We start from the raw sequence: 13,216 nt of genomic DNA, 5'->3' as shown, positions 1-13,216 counted from the left end.
AGGCCACAGTGGGTGCCAATTTTAAAACTGCATAATTTAGGGACCTTTATTAAAAAGCTATCTTACTGCCCCCTCCTCTGAATGACCTCTATATCTGTCAGACACTCAAGAAGGTAGACCTGATTGAGAGAGTGGTTAAATAAACATTTTGAGTTAAGCTAAGGCAATATTTGTGACAAACTGTAAAGATCTTCTTGAATTTAGGGGAAAAAACATACACAGAGGGTAAGTCAATGCAGCTGTGTTAACAGCAACTTGGAAGACTGGTGATGTACACTACCAAGGTAATATTCAGAATACAAATGGGATGGTGAAGTTAAACTATCAGTATAGTATGTCATCATCTGTCAGGAGGAAGTAAAGATGTGGTTCAATAGATGGATCAGCAGTCTTCACAGTTTGGCTTTTAGATCAGTTAAGAGCAGGCCAAGATGATGGGGGATTGATTGCAGGCCCCAGAGAGTACATGTTACTGAAGATGAGGACCTGCTGACAAAGAAGTTACATACCATGGGAGGTTAATTTGGATCTTGGTTCTAGGGTACTTAAATGTACTGAGCCAACTTGGAGATGCCAGACATTTGGAACAGCAAGGGAAACGACAATTGTAGACAAGTTTCCGAACAACTGGGAATATTGCAAAAGTTAGAGTGTCCCCGGTCTTAGTACAACAAACAGCCCGGTGTATGTGTGTCAGATAACGTACAAGGAAGCCATTCTTGGATTCAGTAGAAGATAAGACAATCAATATGTGGTTCACCACCATGGGCAGAAGGTCTCCCCAGACAGGATAAAGTCTGGGACTGCCATTTCAAACTTCAAGCAGAATAAGGAGGGGATGACAAGCTGAAAGAGTTATGGATGAAAAGAAATATGTGAGACAATGAAGTACCGGCATTAAATGTGCAAGGAAAAGACTGTTGTGGTTCACTGGGTAGGTAATAAAATGCTGTGCAGACAGACAGCCTGCATGAGGAAGAGGAGAAAGACAGAGAATCTGATGCAAGAATAAAGTGGTAAGAAAAGTGAAATTCACTCCTAGAGAAGCCTAGCAGGATTAAAAGTTTTTGGTTAAAAACAATGAGTGGTGAGGTAAAAGCTAGCAGAGCAGGCAGCAGCTGGTTGACATTTCATATCTTCCCCCCCTTCATTCATTGTGCATTTTTTATGACTTTTAAGCATTCTTTCCCACTCCATTCTGTATTAAATAACAAGTGGCATTACAAACCGCTTACTGTTCCAACGAATGCAAAAAGCTTCAAGGAAATTCCAGATTTACAAAGTTGAATTCCATTTAAATTAAGTTTTCAGTTCATGCAGGACAAATGACAGAAACTCTGCAATGCATATTTTCTGATGAAGCATCACTTCTGTGAAAATTTGTTGGCAGATGTCCCTAATAAGGCCAAGTTTGCACCTAAAAAACACAGATTTTTAAATGTGCAGGGTTATGGAAAAGAAATAGAAAAAAAAGGCCGATAGACGAGTACATTGAAACAAACAAAAAAAATGCACGACTGGAAGTGGTGACCTCACATAGACATGCAAGCAGAACAGAAATGTTTTTCAGCAACAAGTGATACTGTAGGGCTGCTGCGAGGTATGATTCTGCTGGCAGCAACTCCATCATTTATCTCCACTGCCCGTCAGGGTGTTTCATTCCCCTCAATGACATTACCTTTCTTGAAACAGTGTAGCAAGTCATGGCACAAACATCAAGAGGAAGACGATGGTAATATTTAGTGGGACACAGTCAGCAATCACTGTAGACACTTACCATTAAAGGACAGCATGGTGTACAGAGACATTTCATCATAAGAGTGGCAACACATTTTAGTCAATACTGAAAGGCCACAAAGCAGCAATACAGTCGGACTCAACAGATCTGATCTTCAGTTTTCTGCACTAAATATAACAAGATTCCTCCAGTTTTATTTGGCAGTGAAATTCTCAAACTCATCAACATTTAAGTATCCTTGCATAGGTTTGAATAGTTCAAAAAATAAAACAACATATGTTACATAAATACCACTGCACACCCAATTTATGTTAGGATGGGTCAAATAAAACAACTGCAGGCAATCAAAGTACATCTATGTTCTCAACTACAACTATTTTTTGCTTGCTGGGGAGGAGTGAAAAAGTCCTTCCATAGTCCAACCAAGGATACCATGAAATTTAACTCTTTTAAAATGGAGTGTTAAAATGCATTACTGCTACATTGAAAAAGACCCAGATCAAGAACATGCAGACATGACCTTTTTCTTTGTTTAGAATGTTATAAGCCACAATTAAGCAACATTTTGTCTGCTACACAATATATTTTAAACTAAAAAAGTCCTGCTTTTTTTGTTTCAGAATTATGAATGAATCTGAGGTCTGCAATTTATGGCAATGATTGAGCTACTTGTATTTTAAAAGGCAACAGCATATTTCACTTTCCTTTGGTTTTATATGTAAGAACAAATAAATTCAACATTATTATAATGATAAAACAGAGAAAAAGTAAAGTTGCTAGAAGGTATCCCAACTATTTTCTTAATGTAATATGGGATGAGCTTCCAGTATATTTTATTACTTCTACACATCTCTACATACACAATACTTCTTAAAAGACAATTTTGCTAAAACTCACAAAAAAAAAATTGGAATATATACAGAAAGGTTATGTTCACTCAGGCCTGATATTCTACTTTCAGAAAAGAGGCCTCCCGTTATTTACGCTTCCGTAATATTAAGTACATCACACCACTGACAAAAGTAAATGCAAACGCGATCCAGGCCAAAATAAAGGAATAACCGTAGTCCCCCTTTTTTAGATCTTTATCATTCTTGTGAAACTCATCTTTTTGGTCTGTATAAATGGCAGCTGCAACCATGACGCTCAGACCTAAAAATGGAAATCAAAAGCAGAAATTAAAACAAAAAGTGATTTGAGTTCACTTTAAACATATCACCAAAATGTTAAGATGCCTGTTGCCAAACAAAAATTATTTTTGGTACGCTATCAATAACAAAATGTGTCGGATGAGGAAGAGTAATGAAAATAAGCCGGCTACACCTTCACTTTAGTATCCTCCAAACCTCAAATTCTGGAAAAAAACTTCTGTAACTTTTGCTTCACAGCCCCTCCCCCTCTGTAGGAACTAGCACAAATGGCCAAATCTACACCAAAGCACTATACAAACATTTATATAGATGCATGGAATCAGGAATACCTGACGGGAATAAATCATCCTCGGCAAGGAAGAGTAAACTTGTCTGGTGGACATCTGCAATAAATAAACAGGACAAGAGGAAAACATTGCCTGAGACCAAGAAGGAGCAGGTGCCCAATTGGAAGCAATGTCTTCTTAGCTTGAACAAGCAATTAAGAGCACTAGTGAAATCCTCCAAAGCAAACTCTGAGTCCAAATTGTCCACATCTACTAGAGATACTCATAAGGCCTTTATGTCCGCAACCTCAAACAATGCACCCAAATCTATTCAGAACTGGTAGTCAAGGACACCACATATACAAATCCCGTAGATATAGCAAGCTTGCTGGCTGAAAGATTCAGTGAAAAATTCACCGCTCTGCCCCCCCCCCCCCCATCAGTAAATCAGGACATCACCAGTACCTGTCCCCTTCCATCTAGGAAACAAGTCATCACTGGTCTGTCAAAGGCAAAAAATATAAAAATACAGCCTTCATGGGACCCGATAACATCCCAGGCTGCATCCTACATGAACTTAGGCATGAACTTGCAGCACCATTAGGCATATTCAACCAACGCCTGAGTACCGGCTTCATCCCAGCTGAGTGGAGGACAGCCACTGTCATCCCTTGCACAAAGGTGGAGCATCCAGTGATCGGAAATTACAAACCCATCAGCCTAACCAGCCTGATCTGCAAGGCCATTGAATAGATTATCATGGACCTCATTAACAAGGACATTGGCAACCTCCAATCACTCAATCCTACAGGGTTTGGCTTCATCAAGGGGAGATCATGTCTGCTAAACTTGGTCAACAACTTTGAGACAGTCACCAAAGCCATGGACTAGGGTAAGACAGTGCACACTGCCTAACTTAACCTGGCCAAAGCCTTCGACACTATTCCCCACTTGGGCATAACAGATAAACTATCTCATCTAGTTATCAATCCATATGTTACCAGATGGGTAGCTAACTGGCTCACAGATTGAACCCTAGTCAAAATAGGGGAAGACAGCTCAAGCAGTAGCCCTGTAATGAGTGGCATACCCCAGGGTTTGGTTTTGGGATCTCTATTATTTGTGATATACTTTTCTGAAGTGCAGGCAAAAACCAGTGGGCTATGGCTGACAAAGTCTGCAGATGACTGCAAGCTGGGTGCTGTCATCAATTCCCCTAGTGATGTGGACATCATCCAAGAGGATCTCACCCGAACAAATGACTGGTGCCAGAAACATGGCCTCAAGCTGAATACCAAAAAAATGCATCATCATCCCCTTTGGGGACAGTGATGTCCCACAAATTATCACATTAATAACAATGCCCTGAGCATGCAATCAGTCGTGAGGGATTTTGGCACCCGGGTTGATAGCAACCTGATTTCTGACCACCATGTTGCTTCCATTGTAAGGAAAGCATTCTACATGGCCCACCTCATAAGTAAGGTTATCTCATCCAGGGACAAGGTCATAACATCCCTGTATTCTTCATTTATAAGGCCCATTAATTGAGTACAATGCCCCATTCGGCATGCACCTCGCAAAGCACATGCAGCAGCTGGAGAAACCACAGAGGTTCCTCACCAGGAGAATCCAGGGCTTCAAAAATCTACCATACACAGATAGGCTAAAAGCCCTATCCCTGTACTCAGTTTCATACAGACTCCTCAGAGGTGACCTCTGTCTGCCATACAAAGCAATCTAGGACCCCGTCTTGATGGGACTGCTGCATACCCACAAGTCAACCTCCACTCGAGTAACCCACATGCAACCTGGTCTGTGACATCAATACGACTTGTTGGCAGGAGAGATCTGTGTCTCAGAGGATCCCCTGTCTGTGGAATAGACTCCCTCACCACATCAAGCAAAGAAAGAACCTCTTTACCCCTTTTTAAGCACAACCTGGATAACTGGATGGGAAACAGAAAATATATTATTGGGATTCCACCCATGTACCTGCTGGTCAGAGGCATTGGGTGTTGACTTGTCTAAACATGGGCTAAACTCTTGGCTAGGCTTATAAGGGCCTCAGGGTCAGTAGCCTAGTAACTTCCTATGATCCTATGTCTTGTTTGATTCCCTCATGGTGACATTCTCTGTAGACTATACATTTACTTTTCATAAACACTTTTCCAACAATCCAAAGATTACCTGTGACGTGGCCATGAATGTGGCAAGCCAAATGTTTGTCAGAATTCCTAAAAACCTGCAAAAGATTATTCCTGCCAAGTTGTAGGTACAGCATTATTAATATTAAAAAAAATCTGTATGTGTGTGTGTATATTCATATATATATATATATATATATATATACACACATATATATACACACACACACTTGTGTAGATTAATGTCTTCAGATCAAATGTTCCGATGTTGAATACAAAAAAAAAAAAAAAAAAAAAAATGTTTTTATGCAGAGGATCCCCCCCGGCACCCCCCCACACTCCCTACTAATTTTACATACTAACTCCGAGGTCGTACCACAGTGAGGAAATGGCCAGTTCCACTATCCCTGCTGTACTGCAATCTCACACATTGTAGGTTTGCCATTTCTACCTACATGTCAACATTTCCAACGTTAACATTTAGGTGTTGTCATTGTATCCCAGCTGTCAAGATATTATCTTGTAGCAGTTAAATATATACTTACATAAATACAAAATTACTTCATAGGGAAACATCAAAGTTGCTGGCTGAAGCTCCTTAAAACCAGGAAAAAAGAGCCAATAACTGTAGCCAATTTAGGTGAGACATCAGTGCAATCAATGACTTATAACTTGATTAGAAACTGATATTTCTTTATTGAAAAATAATAAAAAAAAAAAAATAATAGATGAGCACTTGTGTCCTTAACAGAGCTACATCAGATCCAGTTTACATGACATGCATTATAGTAGTGAACAGGTTTCACGGTAGTATTCGTCTCTATGTAACTACAGACACTTGTGTACCTACCATCATTGTCCTATGTTACTACAGACACCTATGTGCCTGTCATCGATGGCTACATAGACTTTCTAGACTTCTTCAGATCTGTGTACAAGAACCCTAAAAACCTGTATAATTGTATAATTAGTTAGTATTGTTATTACACATCATTTTGAAGAAATCTAGAAGGACGAAAGTGATCTTTGTTAACAATAGGCTATGAAAATAGAAACTGATTTTTACATGCAAAATGTATATGTGTATATTTATATATAATTTTTGATCGCAAAATGAACTAAGGATGATATATTTCCAGCCATGTAGTATATTGCCTTGTATAAAATCACAGATTTAATCTACTTAATAATTTGGTTAAATAAGATGTACCATTAAAGTACATAAGGGTTATATATTATTATGACAGCTACTAGGTAGGGCAGGACCAGCTCGAATGTCACACTGATGGGGGAAGGGATGTGAATTTAACATGTGTACCAATAACACTTTGTTTTACAGCACAATAAACCACTCCCATGCCTGATAAAAAGTATATATATATTTAGAAAGCTTGTGAGGAAATTATTACTCTATTTTTGTTTTACTTGGATCGCTTGTCTGTGTACTTAATAAAGGATTTTCGACTGGAAACAGACTGCCTGCCTTGTTTGGATTACTTTCGAATACTTAGTAATGCTGTAGAATTATATATTTTCTATTATTACTTTTTGACTTGACGGGTTTACGTTCGCTACTTCTACTACTATTGTCTGATCTGATTAATATACAGTGATTAACTAGAAATACATGGACTGAAAATCTTCCACACAGAGAAGTTTTACACTGTTTTGTCTAAGATAACTTACAACCTTCTAGGACAGTGGACTGAAAAAGGTTAAATATGACAGACTCAAGCAATCAGCTTGAAGAATAGTCTCTTCACCTGTGGAAACGATAGTCTGGGAATCTGTTGGGATGCCTACTGGCATTAACTGGGTCAGCAAAGGATGAATAAGTGATTGCATACCTTCTTGTGTCACACAGAATGACACTACTGAGCTGCAAAATATTTTTCTTGATCCTGTCTTCCAAGAAGGGCATGTCTGACTGCAGTTCAGCTACCAGCCAAAACAACTGGGGACGTAGCTACTATAACCACATATCTACTGACTGGACTCACCTTGCACTAACAACACATACCCTGGTGTGGGAGTAGAACCCATAACCTTCTGATCTATCAGCACCAAAGAGGAGTATGCTACCTGTTCAACTAGTGACAATAAGTCAGGGAATAAGCACTGATCTGATCACTGCTAACTAGACTAGGTTGGTCAGCTGAACAAAGCTTGTGTGGTTTTCTGTGCTTGGGACAGACTCCATGCACAGCCATGGTCAGTACACTGTACGGGATCACTACGGAATACCAAAATTCCACAATCCCAAAATTCTGAATACAGAGGACCAGAATCTCAAGATTGCGGAATCTCGAACATAGTGAATGGGGATTGCCATACAGTGTGGAAAGTACAGTTGTGTACACTTACCATAAATGTAGATGTATAAGTGTATTCACTGTTGCATCACTGTTGCAGTCATCACATTTGGGTTATCTGCCTGCAGGTACCCCTCAGCCGGCCTGAATACCAGAGTTTTCGAATTTCTGCGTCAGATGCTGTCGCCTCTTCCATGACGTCAGGGGTATAAAACATGCAGATGATGCCATTACATTTGTTTTTCTTGCCCCAGATGTCAGGTGCCCCTACAATAGGAAGCAATTGTATGGTATGGTACACCTCCAGCAAAAAGCAAATACACGTGATATAATATATGCCAAACAGGAAGGAAAGGTAGAGCTAAGAGAAGTCAGGGGGCTGGAGGGTGAGTAACCAGGACTGCAGCAGTGAATACACCCGAACATCTACATTTATGGTAAGTGTACACAACTGTACTATGTTCTTCATGTTTCACAGTTGCAGTCATCACATTTGGGTTGATTCTCAAAGCTAAGGAAGGGTGGAGGAAGTTAAAGAGCACTAGGGCCAGCAATTAAGCCCTGTAAGACTGCTGTGGCAAATCCAGCTCTGGATTTAGAAAAGATAGGCAGGTGGTAATGCTTGGTGAAAGTATGTACAGAGCTCCAGGTTGCAGCTTCCAGGATGTCCCTGGTAGGGACTCCTCTGAGAAATGCAGTAGAGGTAGATGCAGCCCTGGTGGAATGTGTTCTTATCCCCTGTGGGGTAAGTTTTCCATGGTGCTTGTAGCAGGAATGAATGCAATGGGCTATCCATTTGGAAATGGTTTACTTTGAAATGGCCTTTCCCTCTGCCCCTGCAGCAAAGCTAACTAGCAGTTGGTCAGATTTTCTGAGAAGCTTAGTCCTGTCCAAATAGAATCTAAGCTGTCTGTGCACGTCCAGAGAATGCAATATCCTTTCCCCTTTATTTTGAGGATTAGGGAAAAAAAGTAAGCAAATGAAAGGACTGGTTTAGGGCCACACTAGACACCACCTTGGGCATAAAGGATGGATTAGTCCTGAGGGAAACCCTGTCCACATGGAAGATAATGAAGGGTTCCACTGCCATGAGGGCCTGTAATTCAGACACTCTTCTTGCTGAAGTGATGGCTAGAAGTAAGGCTGCTTTCCAAGAAAGGAATTTCAACTCTGCTGTAGCAGCTGGTTCAAAGCGGGGAAGAGTGAGTTTTTCCAATACAAAGTTAAGGTCCCAGGCTGGAGTGGGAGCTCTCCTGGGGGGTCTTCAGTTTTTGGCCCCTCTAGCTAATTGTTTTAGCAGGGGATGAGAGAAGATGGGTGGTTCAGTGTTATAATGTGTTGAAATGGCAGAGGCATGAATCTTAATAGATGAGAAAGATAGCCCCTTGTGGAACATTTCTGTTAAATAATCTAGAATATGAGGTAAGCTGGGCACCGTTGTGTCTTTCTCCTGAACCTGACTCCAGGAACAGTATCTTTTCCATTTTTCTGAATAGGATTTTCTAGTACTAGGCCTCCTTGCCTCAAGAATGACATCCAGCACCTGTTTACTGAGGTTTGCTGGAGGTGAGTTCAGGGGATTAGCCAGGCTGCAAGGATCAGGGTTTGAAGCTGAGGGTGCAGAAACTGGCCCACCAGCTGGGAAAGCAGGGAAGGGGTCTGAGGCAGGCGCCATGGTTGTAGCACAGTCAGACTACACAAAAGGAGGTGCCAGTGCTGGCGTGGCCAGTCTGGTGCAATCAGTATTGCCCTTGGCTTGTCCTGTTTGATCTTTAGTAGAACCTTCAAGAGGAGAGGCAGAGGGGGAAAAGGCATAAACCGAGAGGCTTTCCCAGGTAAAGGACAGGGCATCCACTTTCCTAGCTTGACTGTGGGGAGTTCTGGTACTAAAATTTTTCAATTGGGAGTTCTGAGGGGAGGCAAACAGGTCTACCTCTGGAGTTTCTCAAGAGCTTGAATATTTTGGGTTCCAGTTTTCATTCGTGTGGGTCCATGAGATTTCTCCTTAAAGTCGTCTGCCAGTGAATTTAGTTTTCCTGGCAGGAATTGAGCTTGTAAGTGCACTTGGTAGCTCAAGGCTGTGTTCCACAGAGCCATGGCTAGTCTGCAGAGAGGGTAGGAGTGGGTTCCCCCCTGCTTGTTTATGTACCACATAACTGTGGTGTCTGTCTTTACCAATAGTTGTCCTGGAAGAATAAGGTCTTTGTAGGGTGTCAGAGCATTCTGTATAGCTAACATTTCTTTTTGGTTGATATGCAGGTGCAGCTGGTTTGGGTTCCATTTGCCCAGAATGCACTGCCACTGACATGTGAGCCTCCCATGCATAGTCTGATGCGTCTGTTGTTTGGGTTTGGGTGGCAGGGGATAGAGTGGAAGGGAGTCCCTTGTTGTGGTCGCAGGCCTCTGCACACCAAAGGAACTATACCCTTAAACAAGGAATGATAGGAATCATTGTTTCCAGGTCCTGAGAATGTTGACACCATAGACTTTTTAGATACCATTGAAGTTTCGTCATATGCAGTCTTGCATATGGGATTAGCAGAATGCAAGAGGTCATGAACCCCAGAGCTTGCAATATTTTCCTTGCAGAAAACTGGGTTTTTGTGGCCAATAGTTTGAAGTAGGTTGTCAAATAAACTTGTTTCTCTGGAGTGAGGAATGCCATCTGGGAAGTTGTTTTCAAGCTTGCTCCCAGGAATACAATCTGGTGGCAGGGTACTAGGTTTGATTTCTTCTCATTGATGGTGTACCCCAGTGAGGTTAGAAGTTTCTTTACAAATGCCAGGTGTTTTAATAGCAAGTCCTGACTTTCTGCCTGAATCAGGCAATCGTCCAAGTATGGGTAAATATGAATATCTCTCTGCCTGCAAAATGCAGAGGCTGGAGCTAGACACTTTGTCAACACCCTGGGCACAGTAGATAAGCCAAAGGGAAGTGCAGAAAACTGATAGTGCATGGAGTCCGCCCTGAAACGTAGGTATTGTCTGCAGGATTCCCTTATTGGGATGTGCAGGTAAGCTTCCTTTAAGTCTATGGTTGCCAGCCAGGCATCCTTGGCTAGCATAGGAAGAAGCTGTTGAAGAGTTAGCATTTTCAATTTTGGAACCACCAGAAAGGTGTTGAGAATAGACAGGTCCAAGATAGGATGCCAGGAATTTTTCTTTTCTGGGTACCAGAAGCAGTCTTGAATAAAAACCTTGTCCCCTTTGTTCTGCTGGGACAGGTTGAATAGCCCTGATACTAAGGAGAAAGAGTACTTGTTTATGGGCCTCTGCCCACTGATTTGGGGGGAGGTCTGGCCAACCACTTAGGGATGGTAGAGTGTGGAAGTGGAATCTGTATCCTGTTTAAAACCCATTTGTCCTGGGTAATGAGTTCCCAGGTTTTGCATGCAGGGCGAGATTTCCTCCTAAGGAAACAAGTAGTTGAGCATGGTTTGGAAGGGTTAAGGTTGTCATTGTGCCATTTTTCCATAGGAGGGTGGCTTACTACTCCCTGCTTTGGAAGTGGGAGCCCCCCACTGCTTAGATCTGTGTGTAGCCTGAGACTGAAGTCTTGGTGGTCTGCTGTTCCTGAGTTTGGACTGAGAAGGCCTGGAAGGGACTGGAAAAGACCAGTTCTTTGAAGGCCAAAGCCTACTGAATCTGGGAGGCTGTGCTTGTAAGAAATCTTTAACAGTTTGTATAGATTTAGCTTTATCCTCCATCCTTTTGAGGACTTCTTCTGCTTTGTTGTCAAAAGGCGGTCTTGGTTTAAGGGTGCATCCAGTAATTTAGCTTTAACATGATCTGGCAAGTTTTGTTCCTTAAGCCAAGCATGCCTTCTAAGTACAGACCCAGTGACAGCAGCCCTGCAAGATGCTTCTAAAGCATCAAAACCACATTGCAAAGTAGGTTTACCGCCTTGTTCAGCAGAATGCATTAAATCTTGTAACTCTGTGTTCAGTACAGTCAGGAATCAACATCATTTTCTGTTTAAGTAGTCCCATAATATGCTGCTGATACTTTAACATATGAAACTGGCAATTTAAAGCCCTAATGGTCAAAGCACCATCTGTCTAAGGCTCTGGACTCCCTATCAGAAGGGGTAGGATTTTTGGCAGTAGTAGCCTTAATGCCTTTTGGTCCTTGGGAAATGGTCTCTGGATCCGCAGTAGGATTCTTGAAGAGGAACTTGTGAGAGTCAGGTACTCTGTAGTACTTGTCAGGTTTCCTAGGAGCTGGAGGCAAAGTGTCTGGGGTAAGGCTGGATTCCAAGAAAACATCATCTATAACAGTCAGAACAGGAGGGGGTAGCTAGAGGCCTGTGTTGAGGCAGGAGTAAAAATTCCCTAAGTCTCTTTTTGGACTCAGAATAGTCCTGGATTTCCAAGCGGAAATGCTCTCGAAGGGTATGCAAGGTTTCACCAAAGGAAAAATCTTCTGGAGGGGAAGCAGAGGGAATGGAGTCCTCTGCATCAGAATCCTCATAGGTAGATAAGGGCAAATCCAGATAATCAGAAGGAGCAGATATCAGATTCCTGATCATAAGAATCAGAAGGAAAATCAGTTCTAGGTCTCTTAGAGGGGGAAGGCTGGCTTCCCCTAATTAAGGTAATGAGGTCTTCAGCCATTCTAATCATTTGTTTTTGAGGCATATGGACCTGAGTATGTGGTTTGGTTGTCAGTTTTCTAGGCGGAGTGTGAGCTTTAGGCCTGAGGAATTTGGTATTTCTAGCCTGAAACAAATTTGTCGGTTTAATATCAAGTCTGTAGGCCTGAATACACCCTCAGAAGCAGGTGCCTGCACAGAGGCTCAGGACCCATCCAAGGTAAAGACATCCGCAGGCTCCATAGTTGAAGAAGCATCTCGCGGCATACCGGACTCCAAATGGGTCTCAGTAGAGGCCTGCAAATCTGTAGTAGCGGGTATCAGGGGCTGCGAAAGTGCCTCACTGAGTACCAGCGGACTGGCTACTAGCTTAATGGAAGTGTCGGTGGCAGTTTTGGACCTATGCCGTCTGTCTCTGTCTTTATCCTTGCATTTTTTTTGGAAGATCGGTAGTCGGATGGCTTAATGAAACTGGCTACTAGCTTAATGGAAGTGTCGGTGGCAGTTTTGGACCTATGCCGTCTGTCTCTGTCTTTATCCTTGCATTTTTTTTGGAAGATCGGTAGTCGGATGGCTTAATGAAACCATTTCGGAGTACGGAGATCGAGAACGAAAGTATTTAGCTACAAAAACAGCCCGACAATGAATAGTTCGGGGATTGAACAAGGCACAAAACCGACAGTGAGGTACGGCATGGTCTGGGCCTAAACAGGTGACGTAGTAAGAATGAAAATCTCTATCAGGTATTTGCTTTCCACAGGTGAGACAATTGTTAATTTTTACTGACATCAGTTAGAGCAAGAAAAAAGGATCCCCAATGGGGTACTTATCTTTTTGAAGCCTTCAGGTCTGAAACTCGAAAATGAAAATTTCAGGGGTCTGCCGACTGGCACTTGCGAACTGCTTCTGGTACCACACGGCAAGAAAGGCTGATGTAATGGTGTTGGCTGCATGTTTTATACCCCTGACAACCTGACGTCATGGAAGAGGTGACAGCATCCGATGCAGAAAT

At 42.1% G+C, this 13,216-nt stretch overlaps 1 protein-coding gene across 1 annotated transcript in view; it reads right to left on the bottom strand.

Annotated features, from left to right (window-relative positions):
• Positions 1-2,501: 2,501 nt before the first annotated feature.
• Positions 2,502-13,216, bottom strand: part of EMP2 (epithelial membrane protein 2) — a 590,980-nt gene continuing 580,265 nt past the window's right edge. Inside the window, exon 6 of the mRNA XM_044089136.1 lies at positions 2,502-2,890. Coding sequence (XP_043945071.1) covers positions 2,715-2,890 — 176 coding nt within the window. The 3' untranslated portion in view covers positions 2,502-2,714. The remainder of the gene's footprint in view (positions 2,891-13,216) is intronic.

The sequence above is a fragment of the Protopterus annectens genome, chromosome 12.part0 (genome assembly GCF_019279795.1).
Source record: "Protopterus annectens isolate FY-2018-M chromosome 12.part0, PAN1.0, whole genome shotgun sequence".
Classification (NCBI taxonomy): domain Eukaryota; kingdom Metazoa; phylum Chordata; order Ceratodontiformes; family Protopteridae; genus Protopterus; species Protopterus annectens.
The sequence above is the reverse complement of the archived record's forward strand: the minus strand, read 5'-3'. Positions and strand labels throughout refer to the sequence as shown.